This window comes from Diabrotica undecimpunctata, chromosome 8, assembly GCF_040954645.1.
Source record: "Diabrotica undecimpunctata isolate CICGRU chromosome 8, icDiaUnde3, whole genome shotgun sequence".
Classification (NCBI taxonomy): domain Eukaryota; kingdom Metazoa; phylum Arthropoda; class Insecta; order Coleoptera; family Chrysomelidae; genus Diabrotica; species Diabrotica undecimpunctata.
The window spans coordinates 133,768,393-133,792,814 of record NC_092810.1 but is presented as its reverse complement, the minus strand read 5'-3'; the positions used below and the strand labels follow the sequence as shown (position 1 = coordinate 133,792,814).

At 30.9% G+C, this 24,422-nt stretch overlaps 1 protein-coding gene and 1 long non-coding RNA gene across 3 annotated transcripts; one reads left to right on the top strand and one right to left on the bottom strand.

The window, feature by feature from the left end:
- The first annotated feature begins 1,199 nt into the window (after nt 1–1,199).
- On the top strand, nt 1,200–18,837 carry LOC140448039 (mpv17-like protein). Of its 2 annotated transcripts, none has more exons than XM_072541084.1 (5): nt 1,200–1,400; nt 12,441–12,570; nt 13,357–13,442; nt 17,211–17,323; nt 18,556–18,837. In XM_072541084.1, exons 2-5 carry the CDS (start codon nt 12,442–12,444, stop codon nt 18,774–18,776), a joined length of 549 nt encoding a protein of 182 aa, XP_072397185.1. In that variant the 5' UTR covers nt 1,200–1,400; nt 12,441; the 3' UTR covers nt 18,777–18,837. The 2 variants fall into 2 exon arrangements, with proteins under 2 accessions (XP_072397185.1, XP_072397186.1); XM_072541085.1 differs by lacking the exon at nt 1,200–1,400 and adding an exon at nt 4,365–4,643.
- LOC140448040 (uncharacterized) lies at nt 18,791–22,540 on the bottom strand. The gene is made up of 3 exons (XR_011951648.1): nt 22,253–22,540; nt 21,803–21,946; nt 18,791–18,990 (listed from the first exon to the last, which is right to left on the bottom strand). It is a non-coding gene; the product is annotated as an uncharacterized lncRNA (long non-coding RNA).
- Nucleotides 22,541–24,422: the final 1,882 nt, after the last annotated feature.

Here is a 24,422-nt window from a genome sequence, read left to right as displayed (position 1 = left end):
AACGAAATTAGAGTATAACTTCAAATACAAATAAAAATATTTGAAATTAAAGTATAGTCCATCTAGAAAGTATCCGGAAAGGGTGTCCGAAACGTTAAAAAATTAGTGCAATTGACTGAACTTGGAAAAAGTGCAGTGTATGAGACAATAAAGAGGATAAAAAATGGCATAGATATGAGACATAGACCAGTTTCGGGTAGACCGCGTAAGATTCGCAGAAACAATTTAAATGCTTTAGTGGCTTTAGGATGACAAAATCCGCGCCTAGGGTTTTGAAAATTAGCGAACAGATTTGGAAATCAACGAAGAATAAAGGCAACAAAGAATAGATTTTAGTCAACGTTTTCGAGAAGATAATTTTAATAATGTTTTTATATCTGATGAAAGTTGTTTCCAGCTTGGTGCAAATCATCTAAAAAGTCCTATCAAGAGAAAATGTTACCATTCAAATTTCCAAATTTCCCACTAAAATAATGGTTTGGGGAGCAATATCTCAGCGTGGTGCTATACCTCTCTGGATAGTTAATGCTACTGTTGATAGTGCAAAATATTGTGACATCCTAAATGGTTTTCTTCTTGAAATGGCTTATGTTTTATATCCAGAGGGGTGGCGTTTTCAGCAAGATAATGCATGATGCCATAGTTCTGCTTATACTCAAGTTTGGATGCAAGAACACGAATTGGCAACAATTCCGTGGCCAGCAGCATCTCCATATCTTAGCTCCACTGAAAACATATGGGGACTGATGAAGATTGAAGTGGAATGAGCAGCGCCACGAGATAAAGAAGGTTTGATTCGGTCAGTTTTAGAGGCCTGGAACACCATTACCGAAAATTATGGCCTTGACCTAGATTCGGGTGTACCTGGACGTTTAGTTAAGTGTTTAGATTTAAATAGAGGTTTAAAAAGATGAATTATTTGTTGAAATTTTATATTTCAAGTGATAGAAATAAATACCGTAAAATTATAATTCTGCTTTCTTTTTTCCGGATACTTTCTAGACGGACTATAATATAATCTCTTGTGTAATCTGGTTTTTAAATGGATCTTAGTGTCGTTTTATTTTATCACTAACTTTTTTAACTTTTAACATTTCTATTAACAGGCAAACCAGTTTACCTTACTATATTTTTTACTAGAGTTCAGTGAAGGTTATGGTTATATGTATATATTACCATAATTCTTTTTAAATTCATCGTAATTGTATCCAATTGAATTGAATTGAATGAAATGAATAGTTAAACCGACAACACATCTAAAAAATTCGTTCGTGTTGGTGTTTTATTGTACTTGTAATGTTTATATTGTGTTTTATCTTATCATCGAGCTATTAATAAGATTACTGAAATTTTGAAGGTGTAAAAAAAGCATTTGATATAATTTGAATGAATTAAATCATGTAAGTCCATATTTATTTATAATCTTTAAAATATCAGCTAGTTTTTAGTGAATATATATAATTATTTTTATATTTTTGAGTAGTCTTAATAAGAACTGGACTTACTTTAAAATTTGTCATTTGTCATGCTTTTTCCAAGTCTAATAAGGCCATAATAAGGCTACTTGAATTTTTCTATTTTTCTCTACTCATTTTTTTTCTACGTCGATTTTCAATGTAAATAAATTATCTATGGTGGATCGTCCATCTCTACACCCTGCTCAGTGGTGGACTAAGGCTAAATCGTGCCCTAGGAAACGTTTCAATTCCGTGCCTATTTTTTAGTTATGACACATAATATATTGCATTTGGTAGTTTGGCTTCAAAGCATATAGTACCTATGTAGTTCTATTTAATTGTCGGATTTCAAGAAAAAAATTGGAATGGTTAAATAAAGTCTCAGAATTTTGTTTAAATTTGGGAATGTGGCAATATTATTTTTCTTTATAAATGACCACATGAATACACGCGAAATAATATTTTCTTTACTTACAAAAGTCTTAAATTATAATACTTCATTTTTCAGTTCTGCTAGGTTTAAATCTTGTTCATAATATTTTTATTTCTCTAATCTTTCTCTAAAATTTAATAGTAATCACAGCAGATAATATGGTCAGTAAAGTTTCCATGTTCTGACATTTTTCTATGTGCATTTTTCCAATCAATCGTCCGTTTTGTCATTAGCGTTGTTTGCTTGGAAAATAATTTACAGACCTAATAGTACAGTAGGTTGTTGATTTCAGTATAGTCCAACCAATCTCATTTAACTTTTTTCCCGCTATTCATTGTTCTGAAGATGGAGGCAATAGTTAATTTTTTTGTGATTTGTTTTGACCCTTCGTTACATCGAATAGAAGACGTTTCCAAAGATTAATTTATTAATTTTAGTGGATTTTTTATATAATACTCTCACACAGCGTCTGTTAAGTGTCTGGCCATAATGCAATGTCGTTTACAAAACTCTTACTTTCATCATTACTTTGAGATGATTTTAAATTTAGATTGTCTTCTTTTATTTTATCTTTACAATCGAAATTGCTTGGTTTTTCCTGCTGGTCTTTTCGCAGAATAGTTTCGGACATACATGATGTTTCTGGTGTTTAAACAGGTGAAATTTGTGAAAATGATGACGATTGTCGTAACTGTTTTCCGTCTTCAGTTAAAAAATTTTCCAACGTTCTTTTCATTTGTTTTGCCACTTTATCTCGATCTACTTTTTGTTTTATTTATTCACACTCCCTTATATTTTTAAAAGAACTCATTTTAAAGACTACGTACTAAAAAGAAAGAACAAAATTAATTTCAACTAAATTTATTTTACTCAATATCACAATCACAATTTGTGGTATTTTATATTATATATTATTTAATCAAATAATGTAATACTTTTATAAAACTTACATTTTTTAAAATAATTGGAAGATATTAATTAGTCCAATTACTTTTTCTTAGGTAGTTTTAACTTTTTTTTTTACTTTTTTTTTGTGGACTTGCGGTAGCCTTGCCGATCTTTGGCTTAGGCGCTTTTGGTTTTTTCGTATGACTGCCTTTATTTTATTTCTTCTCTTTGGTTGGTGTTTTTACTTTGGCGTCTGCAGAAGTCGGAACTGGGGATGAAGATGACGCAGTTTTAGGAGCTGACTTCTTTTCAACTTTGTTCGACTTGGTCGGCTTTTTCTCTGTCTTTGATGCTTCTTTAGCCTTAGTCACTTTCTTTACATATTTTGCCTTTTTGCTGGTAGCAGAACGTTTGGCGGCGGTGGCAGTTTGTTGTTCCTCCAGCTTTCATTTTTCTCCTGAACTGGGTTTTGTAGATCCAGAACACAATGATATAGACGCTAATTTGAAGATCCTGACGCTCCTTTTCCCTTTGTTTACACCAACGATCCAGTAGCAACTGTAGTTTTTAAATATTTTTTGATGAACGGTGCAACTTTTTCCGCATCTACTTTGTAATTTGCAGCGATATATATATATATATATATATATATATATATATATATATATATTTATATATATATATATATATATATATATTTATATATATATATATATATATATATATATATATATTTATATATATATATATATATATATATATATATATATATATATATATATGTATATATCTTGATAGCTTGAAGATAAGAATCACCTCTTTTTGGATTTTTTGCCTTTTTTTCATTTTTGGATGGTGAAGGTGTTTGTCGCGTTCCAGATTCCGACGTAGCCAAAGTGGGTGATGATTGATTTTTTATAATTAGGAATTTCATAAGGTATTAACTATGAATTAAAAACAATCTATTTGCAATTAAGTATATAGGACTTAAGTACCTATTAATTGCACAATTTTCAACCAAAACTCACATAAAATACCATACGTAACGTTCAGAGGACTGATTTAAATAGCTTCGTTTGACTTTTTAAACTCGATCGGCGCGCGATTCTATCATATTTTCATGCATCGACATCGATACTTGCGGGTATGGATGCATAAGCACGGGAACGGTCGTCCACACTTGTCAACTTCATCAACAATGATTCGGCATAATTCGGGCTTCAAAAATTGCGGGCCCTAGGTTGCCTAGGCCTTAGTCCGCCCCTGACCCTGCTTGTTGTTTAATTTGTTTGCCGATACTGTCTACTTCTACTAGGTTTCGTAATATTTTCGTGTATAATCCGCATGCTGTTGGTATTAGTACTATTCCTTTAATTAGCTGGATAAGTTTTTTTGCCTTTCTTATGCATTGGAGAGATGTAGCCTGTTTCCATTCTTCTGTTCTGTTCAGTTTTATGTTCAAGAATGAAAGTTGAAAGCAAGTTGATCATGATAATAAACTAAAGCTAAATAAAACATCCGCCTAACGGTTGTTTAGTATCCCCTACAAAAAAAAGATTTGTCATGTTTTCTAAATCAAAATGACATTTGTGACATTTTGAGTTTTTCAGAAACAACAATTTTATTATATCTTTATATTTTTATGTTTAAAAATGGCTGCAATACAAGAACGTAAATACAATAATTATGAAAGTGTCAAGAAAACACAAATTGTAGAAGTACTGCAGAGACTTTTAGAAATAAAACAACGATTACAGCGATATTTGGCAATCTTATCAATACAACTAAAATTTATGCAGCTGCAATTACAGTTAGATAACATGAAAAAAAGATTTTAAATATACTTTATTTAGTTGTTTTAAAATGTAAGTAGATCAATACAATAAATAGTAGATAAGTTAAAAATTAAAGATTGATAAATTAATATAGAATTTATAACAGAATAATTAATATGTGGATTTAAGATTAAATTTATGTCTACGACTATAAATGTGTAAAACTGATGGTTACTTGGTTATTTAGTAATTTGGAGGTTTTAACAAAAGCAATTACTTTTTTTGAGAATTTTGTTACAGTCCGTCTGTAGCAGTGATTCCCAAAGTGGTTGCTTCCCCCCTAGTGTTTTATGCAGCGATTCAAGAGGATGGTGATGACCATAGGCGGATTTGTGTGCGATGAACAATTTTAAGGGGGCGGTAAAAACATAAAAAAACGAAAACGATTTAGAAAAATTGATTTATATATTCCGATCATAGCGCTCAATTTTTCTTTGAACAACCCACTGAACGTTGGCTCGATTCCCGCGTATTTGTAAGCAGTACGAGTACGAGCATTGTTGCGGGTACAGTTTGTCCAGGATAAGCTGTGCGCAAACCAGATAACCAGAGGAGGGAATCAGATTTCATTTATGGCTTACATTACAGGGTTGCCACGGTTCCTATAAATATTAACTTATTTCTTTGTACATAAAGAACTGTTGCATGTTTACATGAATTATTCTTTTGCAAAATAATGACTGTATAGAGAGTTGCATTTAATTATTTAAAATTTGTAAATTTTAAAAGGTGTGAGATGATGGTAAATAAACTAAATACATATGTAGGGGAGACCGGGGTTAGTTGTTGCAATTTTTACATTTTATTTTTTTGTGCATTCAATATGTAAATAAAGAACATGTCGTTTATTGTACCATGAATAAAGAAGCACTCACTTCGATATAATTATTTTAACTATTAGATTTGAAAGAAACTGGCCACGTTTGGAAAAAAATATATTTGTTTAGTCTTGCAAATTGTATCAAATTACCCCCCAATTGGCGCCCACCCCTTAAAGTCTACACATTGCGCCCATTTTTCTTTTGATTTTGAATTAGTGTATGAATCACAACATATAATGCAGAAACATTCTTCATTTTCTTCATCGCTTTCTTTTGAAACAATTTTCCTTTTGACTTTTTGTTTTCCTTTTTTATTAGCTTTTAAGTTTCTCAGTTGCTCTTGCTGTAATCATGCTTGCTTTTCAGGCGTGTCCGTCAAAATAGCCGAACGTCTTCGTTTCCAATTTTGTGCAGTATTTTTTTGGGTTGAGCTTGAGGTATAGGACGAATATCTTTCAAGAAGTTGAAGGTTGTGGATCTTGGTCTGGTTCCTTGTTGATAACTTGTGGTGGCGTAAAAGTTATAAAAAGAACGGACTCAATAAAAAATATAATTGGGAATTCAATCAAATCCTCATCGCTATCATCAATGTCTATGTTTGGGAATATATCGTCGTTAATGGCTCCTTCGAAATAAAATCATGCTCAGTAATGTTCACTTTGTCCACAATGTTTTCCCACTCTTTTACGGAAAATATTTTGCAGAAAACGACAGCAAACTCAAATTATCACATCGTATAATCTGGCGTACCTCAGGGTAGCGTTTTGGGCACATTTCTGTATCTGATATTTACAGCAGACGTTCCAACCAGCAATGACACCTTCTTAGCTACTTTTGCCGATGACACTGGAATCTTGTTAGTGGATAACGACCCTAGTGTAGCATCACAAAAAGTACAAAATCATTTAGTTCAATTACAAAACTGGCTTAAGCGATGGATTAATCAGTGTTAAAGCTATCAAATCAGTATAAATTACTTTTACAACAAGAAAATCTACATGTCCACAAGTTTATATTAATAATACTCCCATTTCTATAAAACCAATTGTCAAATACTTGGGATTGCATCTGGATAAAAATTTTGGCTATTTAACAACAGATCTCAGTTATCTCTTGAAAATAAACTGCTTCTGTACAAAGCTATACTCATAACAGTTTGGGCATATAGAATAGAACTATGCGGCTGTAGTAAACCTTCAAAGACGAAGATACCTCAAACGTTCCAATCCAAAATACTCCTTATGATAAGTAAAGCTCCATCGTATGTATCTAACCAAACACTTCACAATGATCTGGACATCCTATTACTTAAGGACATAATAAAGAATCACTTAATAAAATACAAAAATCTGTGTATAGAGTTGATTGTAAATATTCAATGTAACAATAAAAAAAAAGAGGTCCCCGATCTGAGAAAGTTTGGGAAACACTGATCTAAGAGATTCTTGTTACGTGTGGATTTAAGCGCATCTAAAACCAACCGCAGAGGTTTGCAATGAATGCATTCTGATTTTTTTTAACCCATTTTGTGCCGGTGATGCGTTTACGCAACACCTTAAATAATATTTTTTTATTTGGCATAACCCACTCGTGAGGATAATGTAAGTGGTTTTCATAAAATTAAGGTTTATCATTTACTAAAAAACGAATAAAATTTATAATTTTTAAAAAATTTGTATAGAATATCTTTTCATAAAAATGGAAATAATTTGAACTTTTGAACATGTGAAATTCAAATAAACGTAATTTATTCTGTAAAATAAAAAAATATTTTTTGAAGTTATACTTCTATACGCACGGTCGGCGTTGGAAATTTGCATGAGAGTGAATCTGTGAAACCATTACATATGTAAGATAATGAGTAAGAGAGAGACAGAAGATATATTTTCTCTCTCTTCCTCTCTCGAGAATAAAAATTTCCTTTTGTATTTAATATTATATAATATGTATATATATATATATATATATATATATAAATATATATATATATATATATATATATATATAAATATATATATATATATATATATATATATATATATATATATATATATAATATTGTATATATATATAATATTATATATAATATGATATGTATTAATATTATTATTTATGTGATATGTTTTGTATTATTTAAAATTAAACCTTTAATAATTTTAGGCTTTCGTATTTCAAAAATAATCACTGTTTTACCGAGAACTGTCAATTTTGAAATCCGTTAATGTCATGTCTAATTGGCAAATCCTTTACGTGTTTGGTTCATGCGCTGGTGGTTGTGAGTTCGAATCCCATTATGAATTTCCTTTTTTATTTTTGAAATATTTAGAAACCTCACATTAATCTTATTAAATATATTATGTAATATACGCAAAAAATAAATTTTAAAATAAAATGAAAATTTACAACATAATCCGAGTTGTTGGTTTTTTATTTTTATCTTCGTAAAGTAAGTTATGTATATTGGCAGTTTTAAATACTTATGAATATTACATTTTAATTTATATTGTATTATTATATTGAATTATGTTGCAGTGTATTTATTGTATTGTAATTTTTATATTAATAACAAAATAAACAATGAATTTTACTGCAGAGTATGTGTAAATGTGTTTTTTTTTTGCATTCAACTCCTTTTATACATATATAAAAATAAAAATATATATTTTCATTAAAATATTGATACAATCCTTCATTTACTATACTCCTATTACAGGTCAAATGTTTATATACAGCAAACGATGCACCATATACCTATATAACTAATTCTTTTTCTCTTTCTGCTCTCTCTTACCTATAGCATTACATATGTAATGATTGTGCAGATTGACTCCTATATAAATTTTTAACGGCGAACGCGTGTATAGAAGTATAACTTCTACCGGCAGTCCCACTGGACTGCCACACTTTTTTTTGCTTTTATTTACTCGACAAGATGTTAAAAGTGATGTGTTTCATATAAATAAGTATATACAAGAAATATCTTTTTTTCTAAATCAACTTCAAATTTATGTGTTGCGTAAACGCATCACCGGTCAAATAGATAAGCGAGAACGAAATTTTTAAGGTTTGATCTACCAATCTGTTATGTTCTGGTTGGTATTTACCGCCATAAATGAAATACAGTTACTGTGCGTTTTTGCTAGTTGCACGTGGTGTATCCACCTCAAATGTGGTGATGATGAGTCAAGTTGGCAGTCACAATCAGACCAGCTGCTTGTTTTGAGATCGACATTGTTATAGTGAGAAACAAATCCCTTTGTTTTATAAATATGAATAAAGCTTTAACGAAAATTTAACTTCAATTAGCTCCGTGGGAAATTGTTAAGCGGCCACTATGCTACTCGCGAAGTTGATCGAAGTTCAGCGAGTACGAGAGGTGTTGACCTTCACGATAATGGAGTAGCCACTTATCAAAGGAAAAAAATGGTGGTGGCCCTTGTTCACAAATACCATGGATAATATTCTGGTAAATTCATGGAAAATTTATAACACTACACATGAAAAAAAGATGTCGCAGCTGGATTTTAGATCCTACATTGTTATGTGCCTACTAAAAATGTACATTTCACCAAGAAAAAAAATTTCAAATCCATCAACAAATGTCAAATTTGTCACAGTCAGACATTTTATACCTGCAAAAATGTAACGTCTACCTTCATATTGGCTGCTTTCAGAAATACCACACATAGTACACGGCATTGACCGGTGATGCGTCTACGCAACACCCAGTTTTTTGCAAAAAAACATGTTTTCATTTTTTTTCTTGATTGTTTAGTTTAATTACATTATAACAATAAAAGTTATAAAAAATGTCCTCACTTTTCTTATTTTTTCATACCGTGGTAAGTAATGGGTTAATATATTCTTTCATTCTTTGCATTTAATTTGATTTCTTTACATCCATTCTCTGAATTTTTTTAATCCCATAATAACTAAGAACTGACTTATTCGTCTTCTTATCGCTGATATGTTTTACACGATACTTTAAGAATAAAAATACGTGTTATCTCCCTTGCTGGGATAAAAAGAATTTGCATATGCAATTATGTAAATTCATAAGTTTCTAAGTTGGCTCATAGCTGGATTTCCTATTTTTTCGCCTTTATTTTATTACTCTCGAATATTAAACAGCAGCAATGCTAATATTTCATTTCATAAGCGTAATTTTTAATTTTTGAAATTTATCACCCGCTTATGAATAGCATAAATCATTAGACTTTTAACTAGTGTAGCTTTGAAATATTTTTTGTTTTAATTTTACTCTAAAAATGATTGTTTCATTAGTTTGATTCATTCAGTTGACATTACTTTACCCAAGAAAATACGTTTAGAAATAGTAAAAAGTCTGGTTTTCAAAAATCTTTTATTTTTCATAAAATATCGATTGTATTAATGTAATACAAAGGGATAAAAACATTATTCTGTAATTAATCGCAATATAATGACTGTTTTCAGTTGAATGGAATATATTATATATAAATGAGGTTTTAAGGTTAAATTAAAAATTTTTAAAATTTATGAAAAAGAAAGACTCTTGAGATTTGATTTTAATACAGGGCCTTTGCCATCCGCTTATACGTATTTCGACCTTCTTTGGTCTCCTCAGAGCGACGTATGCAGAAGATCTGGATTGAAAACAAATCTCTCCCGTCATAAAAGTATAATTACAGCAATTAAGCTCTTCTTTTTCGAACCTCAGAACATTACATTGGTAGTGGCCTAATTTCGGATAGAGACCGAATTGAAGTTGATGGCTCAGGTTGAAATGTTTTTAATCAGGAACATCTATAATTTCAACTCGATCCATACTGGTGTGTTCAAAAGAAAAAAATTTAACTAAGCTACTGATTTTTTTCAATATTGATATCTAAGGAAATTTCACAATCTACCACTTCTAATTCATCATGTGACTAATATTTTACTCCCACACTTCCTCACATATACTAGATTCTATCTCCTTTTCGTTTTCTCTGTTTGAGGCAGATTATGCTGCTTCCGTCAATATTTTTTGTTCAGGTTGCTTTTGAGTATCTAGTCCATTAGAAACTTACCATAGAAAGAGCGAAGTCTTCTTCTGAAAATATTAGTTGGTTGAACGCAAAAATTCCGGTCGATTTAAAAGGGTTTACAGCCTTTTCAATTTTAGCAACAAATAAGCTTTTAAAAACAAACCATCTGTGTTAGTCTGGTTAATACCTTTACCAAGATGACTGATGAGCCAGCTGTCATAAAATTGACTATAAGTCGACTTAAAAGACCCAAAAATCCCGTATCAAGCAGTTGATAAGGGAAGCGTTTGGGGTGGAATAGTCATAAGATGAATATGATTTTTTTCGGCAACAATTAATGACTTGTAAGGTACGATGTGATATATAATTATCAAAAATAAACAAAATAGTTGTTTCTTGATTAGATCTTACTGCTTGAACAACATGTTAAATCCACTGAAAGAACAAATCTGCATTCATGGACCCTGGTTCTAAAACTAATTTTAAAGTTCCGCTTGGAGTTTCTTTGTAGAGAACTTCGCACGTTTTGCACTTGAGGCCTTTTGAACACTTCTTTTTCCTTTAATGTACTTTAATAGTACACCGTTGGGAACCTTAAAATGCGTACTCTTGGGGCCGCACACCAACTTGTACATAAAATTGTCTTTTTTTTATTTTCGAAACAAAAAACGTAGTAAAACAAGGTAAAATAAATAAAGACAAACATAGTCAGTAAATTAATCATATTCAAGTGTAATAAATGTGCCTACTTACCACTTAACACGTTATTTTCGGCAAGAGCAAAACTATACATAAACTATACTGCAAGCATGTTTTTACACAATGACCTCTAAACAAAGATGTAACTTATCAATTTGCCAGCATAGAGTCTGTATTTCTACGAGTAAAAGTTGAAAACGTATAGAATAGATGTCACTACAACTTCTTAAAGTATATATTCGAAAAAAACAGGTACGCCCTCTTGGGCGGGTGCGTACTCTTTGGCCACCTTACACTAACCTATAATATAACCTATAATACTTGTTAAAGGATAGATCTACAAAGCCAAATTCGTAACTGTCCTAAACATTTAAGACTCTCTAATAAAAGAACAAACTGGAACAGATATAGAGAAGAAATAAAAACATCCATTAACCTAAACTTGTCTCTTAAAAGTGATAGCGACATAGAAAATGCAGTTGCTCATTTAACTACAGTTATTCAGCAAGCTGCTTGGACGTCCACCCCAGAAATTACTTACAAACACAACTTATCCTATCCTGCTCATATAAATACACTCATATTAAAAAAAAATAATAAAACTGCGAAAGAGGTGGCAGCTCACTAGACACCCGGAAGATAAAGCAAATCTTAATGGAGCTTGCAGACTACTCAAAAGAAAACTGATCCAACATAAAGACAATGGAAACAACAAATATTTAAAGAACCTTTCACCTGCAGATGATACAAACTATTCGCTGTGGAAACTAACAAAAAAATTTAGACACAACTAACAAATGAATACGCCAATTAGGACACAAAATGGCACTTGCTCCAGATCTGCAATGCCCCTTGATATATTACGAACCATAGATTACACCAAGATTTACAGTTACCAACAGTTAGCGAATATCTGCTGTAAACTCTGCATACAAGACCAGACTATACTTCCATCCAAATCTGCTGGCCGCGGATCTGCTCAATATTTCAGACGTAAGAAGATTAAAATGACAAAACCCTTTGGGTCTCTAGTAAATCTGGAGAAACAGAGCATAGTGTCATAGTGCGGTAAAAGTTTTTATTCTGGTGTTTTCTAAAACTTTTCTTGACTTTTTTTAGTCTTTTAATACTCATAAAAATGTTTGATTACCACTGATTAAATGTCTGTTTTATGTAAAAATGTATTCTAAAATATGGCCTTGAATTTTTTTTTAACAGGAGTTTCAAATTTAAAATTTTTGATTGTTTATGGATTAGATATCTTGACACTGTTGTTAATAGCGTATTTATTGTTTCAGCATGAACAGCATTAGATTATTTATAAAAACATCGTTGGTAAAACGTCCAATTATTACAAATTCAATTATATATGGAACTTTGTGTACATTTTCGGAATTTTCACAACAAACTTTATCCAAAAAACTTTCGGTAAGTAGGTATATTTTAAAAGTTATTGTGTTTTATATACCTATTATGAATTTATAAGGATTTTAAATGGTAAAATGGTGGTTTTAAATAACTCCGTTAGTTTTAGTATTGGTTAAAGTTTTCTTTATTGTATTCTCTTCTTTTACAATACTTTGCTGTCATTTTCTGTTCTGCAGTTTGTTTTATATACTTGTATTTTCTACTAGATTTTCTTACATGTCCATATTACTTTAATCCTTTTTCTGTCCATTCTTGATTTCTGGTAGCATTTTTAAAAGCATTTCATTTGTGTTATATCTTACTGCTGTTTGTTGTTTTTCTAATTTTCTGCACCATGTACCATAACATTTTTTACATAATAGTTTTAAATCTGTATTTTTCCTAGAGTTTGTAATATCTTCTTCTCTTGACGCTGTTTTTGTTATTGTTAAGCCCAGGTCTTTTTTCTCCAAATCTTCTACATCCTTTTCTATTATTCTATACAATCACCACTTGATTATCTTGAAAGAATAATGTATATTAGTATTAATTTCTTACTATTATTCACTTTAGTTCACATTTGTTATTCCACGCTTCTAATTTGTTTTCCAAGCATATTGTAAATTCTACTGAAGATGTGAAACATCCCTACAAAAGCTTCCATATTTCTATGGTTCTTGTTTTATACACTTCATTTTGTTTGTGCAGATTTTTTGTGACGTCTATGAATTATTTTTTTCACTTGCATGACATTATAAACTTTCTTATTTAACTTAGTTAAAACAAAATAGATATTTTTTAATTTAGCAACCAATAGAACCATATGACACCGACACCATTATCAAATATGTTATTTATGGAACCGGGATAGGGGGTCCGTTGATAGCAACTTGGTAGGTAAGTTTTAATTTATATTTAAAATTTTAAAAGAAAATGAAGAAATCCCGTCCCGTGTCCTCTATTTGTTCCTTTACTACGTTTTGGAAAACTGTAAAAATTATGTAACATATAAGAAACCTGTGAAAGTGATGCTTTAAAGTATCAAACATTTTTACAGTTTATTGAATATTGATTTTTAAACACCAAAACTTTGTTATAAATCATCCTGCATTCATGCATTAATCCATCGCTGCAGTAGTGACCCAGAAATTATTCTTCTTCTTTAGGTACCGTCTCCTCTAAGGAGGTTGGTAATCATCACAGCTATTTTCACTTTTGAGATTCCAGCTCTGAACAAGTCGACGGAACTGCAATTATACCACTTTCTCATATTGTTGAGCCAGGAGATGCGTCTTCTTCCAATAGTTCGTTTTCCCTGTATTTTTCCCTGCATTATGGTTTGTAGCAACACATATTTATCCCCTCTCATAAGGTGGCCGAGATACTGTAACTTTCTTATCTTAATCGTATTCATGATTTCCATTTCCTTTTTCATCTTTCTGAGGACCTCAACATTTGTTATTCGGTCTACCCAACTTATTTTTAATATTCTTCTGTAGGTCAACATCTTGTTGCTTGAATGCTTCAAGTCGATCGCTTACCTCTTTCTTTAAGGTCCAAGCCTCCATCCCATACAGCAGGACCGAAAACACATATGAACGTAATATTCTTATTTTGAGTTGCAAACTAAGGTCTCTACTGCATAATACTTTTCTCATCTTATTAAATGTTGCTCTAGCTTGTCCAATTCTCATTTTTATTTCTTCTGTATACTCGTTATTTTCATTAATAATTGTACCAAGATATCTGTATTTTTTTACTTTTTCTATTGGAACCCCTCTTATGTTTAAAATGTCTTGTTGTTGTATTTTGGAAATTGTCATAAATTTTGTTTTATTAGCATTAAGCGTTAGTCCGCTTTCCTCATCCTCACTAGCATTTACTACATTATCTAAAAGTGTCTGTAGAACTTGTATATTCTCTGCAATTAGTATAGTATCATCGGCATATCTGGTATTGTTGATGGGTCTGCCGTTGACTTTTATTCCAATTGTTACATTTTCTAGTGATTTTTTAATCATTTCTTCCGAATATAGATTGAATAATAAGGGGGAGAGTATGCAACCTTGCGTTACGCCTCTTTTTATCTCTACTTCCTCCGAAAGTTCTTTGCCTACTCTAACTTTTGCTGTTTGGTTAAAGTAGAGATGAGTTATTATTCTTAAGTCTTTTTTGTCAATGTGTTTATCTTTAAGTAACTGTATAAGACGGTTGTGTCGGACCTTATCGAACGCCTTATTGTAATCAATTATTAGCTGCTAGTATAATGAGTGCTTTAGACAAATTTGTAGTTTTTTTCTGCTATATCATCGGTTCCGAGCCATGGGGAATAAATAAAAAAATATATAGTAAAAAGAAGGCAAGTAGGATTGAATAGTATATAATATAAAGTAAACCAATGTTTAAAATTATAACATCCTATGGTGTCGATATCAACTGATCACCTTCTTACCCAGTCAATAAACACAAAATTTTCTCAAAACCCAAAAATTTGGGAATCGATAGTTAAAAGCGTTTATTCTAAAAAAAATTTACAATACCAAAGTACCTTAATTTTGCAAAAGGGTTGATTTTCATATACAGTCCATCTAATTTACTTACCGTTGCACGTCATTATCATTGACAGAGATCGAAGTTGACATAGTTGCCAAAGTATAAAAAAATCCTGAATCCATTTTAAATCAAATAGGTCACATAATTATTGCAAAAGTGGATTATACAACAAAACAAATTAATATTTAATGTAAATAAATAGAAACAAAACAAGAGTTAAAAAATAATCTGTTAAAAACAAAAATCCACTGGGAAACTAAGTTCCTGTAGCTGGCTGTATACCATGTATCACAAAAAAAAAGTTTATTTCAAAATTTTTAGTAAAAGTTAGTTGGGTGTTTTATTTATACCTTTTACTAAAAATTTTGAAATAAAAATTTTTTTTCTGTTAAAAACAATTTGAGCCGCTTGCTTAAAAAACAACATAGTTTAATTAATAGTAAATAATAAAAACAAAACTAAAGTGTCAACACCGCAACTGTCAAAAAAGTGTTACCAATTTATGTAAAAATAACACCTACGTTTAATTACAGTTACAGTGTGTTCCGAACAAATGTTCTTTATAAAAACGCTTTATAATGCATTTATACAAATTAAATGAAACATATTATTGTGTATTTCTTTAAGTTAACATTAATAGAAATCTTTAAATATTATTTCTACGCGTATATAATAAAATATGTCTAGTGGCTGTAATGCCAGTGTACTCGGCAAAGTGATTCTAAAAAAGAACACACCTACCGTATAAATATTTCATGTAGGTATCATGTGACCTAACGGGCAATGACGCGGATGACGTGCAACGGTAACTAAATTAGATGAAGTATATTGGGCTGTATTTCGTAAAATAATAAAAAAAGCGAAATTTTTTTAGAAAACTATTATCGGCATGACTTTAGCTTAAAAATTTGCCTAATTTTTGAAGTTATACTTCTATACGCAAAGTCGGCGTTGGAAATTTGCATGAGAGGGAATCTGTGAAACCATTACATATGTAAGATAATGAGTAAGAGAGAGACAGCAGATATATTTTCTCTCTCTTCCTCTCTCGAGAATAAAAATGTTCCTTTTGTATATATATTTAATAATATATATATTATATATATATTATTGTATATATAAATATAATGTTATATATACTATAATATGTATTAATATTATTATTTATGTGATATGTTTTGTATTATTTAAAATTAAACGTTTATGATTATTTTAGGCTTTTGTATTTCAAAATAATCACTGTTTTAACGAGAACTGTCAATTTTGAAATCCGTTAGTGTCATGTCTAATTGGCAAATCCTTTACATGTTTGGTTCATACGCTGGTGGTTGTGAGTTTGAATCCCAATTATGAATTTCCTTTTTTATTTTTGAAATATTTAAAAACCTCACGTTAATCTTATTAAATATATGTAAAATACGCAAAAAACATAAATTTTAAAATAAAATGAAAATTTACAACATAATAGTTGGTTTTTTATTTTTATCTTCGTAAAGTAAGTTATGTATATTGGCAGTTTTAAATATTAAATATTGAATTATGTTGCAGTGTATTTATTGTATTGTAATTTTTATATTAATAAGAAAATAAACAATCAATTTTACTGCAGAGTATGTGTAAATTTTTTTTTTGCATTCAACTCCTTTTATACATATATAAAAATAAAAATATATATTTTCATTAAAATATTGATACAATCCTTCATTTACTATACTCCTATTACAGGTCAAATGTTTATATACAGCAAACGATGCACCATATACCTATATAACTAATTCTTTTTCTCTTTCTGCTCTCTCTTACCTATAGCATTACATATGTAATGATTGTGCAGATTGACTCCTATATAAATTTTTAACGGCGAACGCGTATAGAAGTATAACTTCCACCGGCAGTCCCACTGGACTGCCACACCCGTTTTTTTTTTATAGCTTTAGTAGTTTCTGAGATACCTTTTTTAAATTTCTATCTGGTTACACATAAAGTAAAGAAAAAATAGTAAAGTACAAATAATAGTAATATAGTAAATAGTAAATATAGTAAAGTAAAAATCGCTATTATCATTTTTGGTATAGTATAGTCAGTTAAAACAAGATCTTCTGTTTTAGGTACAGATTTCTAGATAAAAAATTTACAGGGACAACATTAAAAATTTCAGCAAAGAAATTACTCATTGATCAGTTTACTTTTACAGCTGGTCTACTAGTAGTTTTTTACACTTGTAAGTATCTAATAACTAAGATCTCTTCATCTATTTTTATAATGAAAAGCTACTCCCGTATTTATAAAAGATTCTATTATCTCGTTCAACTCAATATTTTGCTAATGTTTTAGCTTCATTAGAAGTGCAAAAGAGAAATCGTTAAAATGCAAACCAGCACATCACAAGACTTTAAAAATTAGAGTGTAATTTTTAAAGCTCGAGTCAGAGTGTAAAGTCTTTAGGAGCGTTATTCCCCTGTAGTTAATACAGTGCTTTGTGTTTACTTTTTTTGTGGATTGGTACAATAAAGCCTTCTTTGTATTCATCTGGCATTGTTTCTTCTCGCCAATTACCTTTAATTAGATTCTTTATCGATCTGTATTACGCTGCGTTACCATCGCTGCCTGGAGCCTTATTATGTTTAGCTCAAGTTTTTTAATTGCATGGGGTACTTCTTCGTATGTTGGGGTATACATGGGTTGGTCTTCTATTTTAGCTCTATGCACTTCTATGTGTTATGTATTTTTGCTACATTGGTCGTTGGACAGTTGATGGAAGTATTCCTTTCAGGTTTTTATAATTTTCTTTTTATCAGTAATTGCGAATTGTCGTCGGAAACGGTGGGTCTGCCACTTTTGAGCTTATCTCGAACATTGCCAATATCATTAAATTTATGCAATATTTTGCTTTACTTATTGGTACTCGATCAGGATATTTTTCATTAAAGATATCGCATACTTCCGCTATACTCCTTTTACGATCGCCTAATCTAACCTTTACGTAACCTAAGATCATCTAAACTTCTATTTGTTGTTTTTCTGACAGCACCATCGTAATTTCAAATAATTTCTATTAGGGTAATATTTCTCAAAAAGATACTAGTGCATACTTCTAAATCGATGTGATAAAACAAATCAATTTAATATTGACATATCCAATGGTAACTATGAACTTTTTGTCTGGTTGCTAAGGAATTTGACATATCTTCACAGCCTACTTGATATTTGGCAATATCATTACATATGCCCTTTCTATTAAAAAAAAAAATATCGACGACGTCACATTTGCTAAGATAGTAGGGAGAAAAGTTTTTTTCCAAAAAATTTAGAAAACAAAAATAAAAATCGACCTGTCAGAGATTTAACTCTGAAAATAATTAAGTCATGAGATAATAGACTGATTTCACACTTTATGAACACGCTGTATATTTTATTATAATATACTTTATTTTATTTCTCGTTTATTTTTAGCCATGAGCATAATGGAAGGTAAAAAAGATATTTTCGAAGAATGCAGGCAAAAGTTTATACCTACATTTAAAACCAGTTGCTGTTTTTGGTTACCGGCACAATTAGTGAACTTCATGGTGGTTCCAGCAGTTTATAGAGTCACATATATCGGAGTATGTTCATTTGTTTGGATCAATATTTTATGTATGTTAAAAAGAGAACAGGTCGAAAAATCGGATTAGTATTGTATAAGAAATTTGTATAAAAACTATTTTATTATAATATTAACAAGTATATAACATTCGTATTTTTTTAATACTGTCATTCATTCTTGCCTGTTTTATCTTCTTTGGATGTATTAGATACTATAAGTACTAATCCTATCATTATTAACGATATTCCAAACCACCATAACAATGATGTGGTCTCTTTAAAAATGAGGAAACCAAATAAAGCCTGGAAAAAAATTTAGTTATTAGTAAACAAGAAATAAACTCTTTCATAAACTAAAAATTAAGTTATACTTCATTTATAGTGCAGAAAAACTTGGGATCCCTTCTTGTCCGTATCTATAAATCTTATTCAGATCAAAATTTCTTCTTTTTTTGATGATTTTTTAGGTATAAATGGTAATTTTTCTTTTTTTAGTGCTGTCTCCCAATCGTATGTTGGATATCATCTTCACTATCTTCGCTCTATATACCACTGCTCTACAGAGTTGTATTGAACTGCATCTAAACCAGCCCCTTACATTTTTCAACCCTAACATTATTTTTCTTCCTATACTCCTTCCTCCTCTGAACGTTCCAAGCAGTTCAACAACTCATTATAATTCTCATCTAAGACGTTTTTTGTCTTACCACTTCATTATATGTTGATATTTAAATAGGAAAGTCGTTCTAGTCGCATGATCTTTACTTTGTCCGCAGCGGACCTAAACAGGGTCTTGATTCAGGGTGTTCTTCGTCGTCCAGGTCCACGTTTCCTTTCTATTTGTCCCTATGATATCTGTCTACATGAATAATTTCAAGTAACAACTTACATTGATTCCTGTTCTAAGGCATAATCCTGTTTCTATGAGCTGTATGGTTTTAAAGTCTATCAGTAGGGTGCTAACCTGGCTGTAGACCCCCTCCTCCTTTATCCGGGTTTGGGACCGGCAATAGTTCTGTCGAGCTACTCGATCCACCCAACAAAACTATAGGCGGAGTTATACCTATAGAAGAACCTATATAACCTATAGAAGAAGCTATAGAAATAGGCAGCGGAATAAGACAAGGGGACTGATTGAGCCCTACGCTCTTCAATTTAATCATGGATGAAATCATCAAAAGCGTTAACAAAGGAAGACGATACACAATGAGAAACAAGGAAATAAAAATACTCTGTTACGCAGACGACGCAATATTGATAGTCCAAGATGAAGATAGTCTGCAAAGACTGTTTCAGAGATTTAACGTAAGAGCAAAAGAATTTAATATGGCAATCTCATCTCAGAAAACTAAAACAATAGTAATCAGCAAAGAACCAACCAGATTTAAAATAAAAATTGATGGCATCAGTAATGAACAAGTAATGGAAATAAAATTGGATTCTTCTGGACAAAGAAGTGAGAGATCAAGTACAAAAAACGCTATATGGTGAAACAGACACATTAACACAGATGAAATCAAGAATTTATAAAGCCAGTATAAGACCAATAATGACATATGCATCAAAAACAAGACCCGACACAGCCACAACACAAAGGATACTTAAAATGGCAGAGACGACAGAACTGAGAAGAATTACAGGAAATACGCTGAGAGATCGAAAGAGAAATGAAGACATTAGAAGAAAATGTAATGTACAGTGTATAAATAAATGGACACAAAATAGGAAAAAAGAATGGAATACCCACATAAGCAGAATGGGGGAGACCCGTGTCGTCAAAATAACAGGAATAAGTCACCGATCGGCAGAAGAAGTATCGGACGACCGCGCAAAAGATGCAGTGACAACCTTCAATAGAGGTATTAATCCGCCAATTAACAAGCAGAATTACTCATTCATCACGTCGACAAAATACTCTTAATATTTCTTTTTAAAATTTTCTTATTTTTACGGTGTTCAGAACATCTCTTTGTTAAGACGCTGAAGAACTACTTTATTCGTCACTATGTCCATCCACGATATCCTCAACATTCGGCGGTACTCTCACATATCGAAAGCCTTTAATCTCTTACACATTATTTTAGCGAAGGTCCATGCTTTCGTTCCATATAGGATAATGCTGAAGAAATAACAAAATAATACCCGCATTATTAAAGGAATTCTTAGCGTTCCGTTTTTTTGGTATTTTTTTGGAATTTCATTTTGTACTGAATGATTTTCAGAAACTACTTTAGTACATGGCTTATCAAAACAATTGTTCTGTATTTTTTGCAGTACTTAATCTTCTAAATCTAAACTTCTTTCTTTGATCATCTTAAAAATCCCTTATATTGCACATTGATCCCAGACTTACTTGCAAAATGAGGTACAGATGTTTTTCACTTTATTTTAATTGCATATATCTTAGCAGGAAGTATTACTCCTAACTGATGATACATCCCAAATATTGAACATTTCTTCTTTCTATTGCTGTCCTGATTTAAGATCGTTCCCTCAATATCATTCGAAGGAGTGGAAAACACATAGCCGCACTACATACGGATCGGAGACCAAGATGTGAGTCTTGGTTTCAAAGAAACTTTCTCATACTGTTAAATACTGTAGGTGCTATACGCATTATACTTCTTATTTCCTTATTCTGATCACAGTTATCAGTTATACAAGTTTTCATATATTTGTAATATATTTTATCAACTACTGTTTCATCAACAAACAAATCTCCTTCCTGATTTCGAATGTTGTGTGATTTTCTGTTGGTTTTCTAATACCGTAGTTATTACAATAATAATTCGTTCATTCGACTAGTTGTTACTAATTTACAATATCATCAGAATATCTTATCCATCAGAGTGGAATACTACTCCACTAATTATTATTATTACTTTTGTAGTACCTCCAAGAGCTTCTTGGAGGTTTTATGAATAGATATCATTAGAATTTTTGTAAGATTCTGAAGATATCTATTCATAAAACTAAAGCATCTGCATCCTATTCTGCATTTTTTCAAATTTCTCCAATTTGAAGATTATTTTTATGGCTGGTTATATGTCTATATAATAAAGTAATGGGAAATAAAGAAAAACTTGTGAATAAGAAGAAGAATCGCTATACTTACTGTTATAATGTAATTTGTAGCAGAAGATATTAGTGTAGCATTTATCGATGCAATTTTTTGTAAGGCCTTAACAAAAAATGTTAAAGATGCTGTATTTGTAGATAACATTAGAGCGAAAAATATAATCCTTATTAAAATGTAGCCCTGTAACAATAGACAGATATAGATTAGCTTGCCTAATCTAAAATCTTGGTATAAATATTTTAAATTTAATTAATCAGTAAAGTCGCCAAATGTGGAATATCATTCGTATTTAAACTCACATTTAAATTTATTTTAATTTCCTATACATCAATGTACACATTTTAAAACATATTCCATCTTTTGGTTTTGCACATTATAATAATTACATTGTTTTTAAAAGATAAAAATAAATAAAAATAGTTGCATTAAAAAACTATTGTGAAATAAAACTGAGCAGTTAATCCACAAAAAAACTACAAAACTTACCTCGAAGTCAGGCAACCCCGATAGCTTTCCGAACGCACTGCCAGTTGCCGCTAGTCCGCCGGAGATAAAAGCAAAATGGACGTCTTTATGCATTTCCGTATTTGTTGGAAAATTTATATCCTTTACATTTGTTATTGTGTTTGGAATATTTACATTCGTTTTAAAAATTCTTGTGATGTTTTCTTTATAGATATACGGAAATGTCAGCCATCTAGTAAATGCACAACACAATGTATCCCCCTTACATATTTCACTTCTTGCTTGACATAAAATGAACATGAGGGTTCACTCGGGCGATGACGCAATATCCAGCTGTTACAATGTAGAGGTGGAAGATAATTTTATTGCGGAACGGTTATATTTAAAAATGCTAAGATGTATTTAAAAACTAAATAGAATTTTTTTAATTAAGTTGTCTGCACAAGATTACACAAGAGAAACATACTTAAATTACTAATATTGTCATTTGTATTTAAAGTTTGTACTTATCATCAATTTTGTTTATGTTCGGCTTGTTGAATTTTCGCTTTTATTAGTAATTTCTTTGCATAAAAAGTCGCATAACTTAATTTGAGCTTAAATGGTCTATAAGTTCTTTTACCAGAGCTCCTACCTGAAAAAGTTGTATCAATAATGTAATTCCAGAAATAAAGAATATAAATTAGTGAATGGCCAACGTAGTTATACGTTAAATAATTTCTGTACATTCTGCTGACAGTGGTAGTATAGTAGTATAATCTCATTAGATGGTGAATAAATTTGAAGAACTGTGATAATCAATGAGAAATTATTGATAAGATTTTCTACATAGAGTTCGTATTCATCGTTACCATAAAGGTATAAATTATTCCTTTTGTCTATTTCTTTTAATAATTATACCTACTTGGGATCAGCTTCCCTAATATTTGTCCATAAATTTCCATCTTGGGTACCGATATAAATTCTTTTCATTGACATATCCTGTCAAAGTACCTCGCACTAGGTCTTCTAACCCTTCTATTATATTTTCGAATTAATTTTTGCTAAAATAAGAATTTTTAATTTTATCTTCTCTCACTTCACTCACCAATCTAAGCATTTTCATTATAACTACACAAATTTGTTCTCTTCTCTTTTTAACTAATATTCACTTCTAAAAGGTAGTTTTGTATTATTGTCCGTTCAATTTTATTTGATTCTTTCATTGGATTTTTGAAACAAAAGTTCTGTTTTTATTTGGCACGGATATGTACAGTGAGAATGACCAAAGAAAGACGAGAGGAAGACTAAAATCAACCAGTGAGAGACATTGTAGTCCAATGTCTCTCACTGGTTGATTTTAGTCATCCAACCTGTCATTATAGAAATACATCTAATAATATAGTTTTAATAGAAATTAATTAGTGTTTGAAAATGATATTTTTTTAAATGAAATTCAATTACTTTTTCTTAGTTTATTTTGACATGTTAAATGGACTTTCTTCTCAGTTTTTGTGAAAATGTATTCCGTCTATCTATCTATATAAGGATTTTTAAAGCTATCACCGCCTTCCTTCTTTCAGCCAACGTCTCCAGTCCTTTCTGTTCTGCCATTCTCCATCTCTGATGTCTCGTCTTTCCATGGCCTCGTCCACTTTATCCATCCATGATCTTCGGGGCCTACCTCTTTTCCTCCTTCCTATTGGGCTCCAATCCGAAATCTTTGCTATCCACCTTGTATGATCTGTTCTTCTCACAGGTCCATACCAAATTAAACGTTTTTCTTCGATGTAGCTGAGTATGTCTTGTTCTACTGCCATTCTTCGTTTTATCTCCTCATTTCTGATTCGATCCATTTTTGTCACTCTGCAGCTTCTTCTCATGAACTCCATTTCAGTTGCTATGATTTTGGACCTGTTTCGTTTATTTATTACCCAATTATCTGCTCCATAGGTCATTATACTGCGTACCAAGGTGTTATAAATTCTCTTCTTTGTATTTCTGGTAATCTGTCTATCCCACAGTACCCCGTTCATTTGTTTAATACATATTGTTGTCTGTGCTAATCTGCTGGTATTCCGTTGCATCATTAAAATATTCTTAACATATGCAAACGTAAAAGTGATATGTTTGTTTCTAGTTTTTTTTGTAGGGTCGTAAATTAGTTCTATTTAATTAAACTCACAATGATGTGGTGGAAGGTAAAAAATAA

Bases quoted from the DNA above. Each gene is read 5' to 3' on its own strand.
- LOC140448039 (XM_072541084.1), top strand. From the start codon at position 12,442: ATGAACAGCATTAGATTATTTATAAAAACATCGTTGGTAAAACGTCCA. The intron at 12,571-13,356 runs GTAAGTAGGTAT...TTTTTAATTTAG, and splicing joins CTTTATCCAAAAAACTTTCG to CAACCAATAGAACCATATGA. The intron at 17,324-18,555 runs GTAAGTATCTAA...GTTTATTTTTAG, and splicing joins ACTAGTAGTTTTTTACACTT to CCATGAGCATAATGGAAGGT.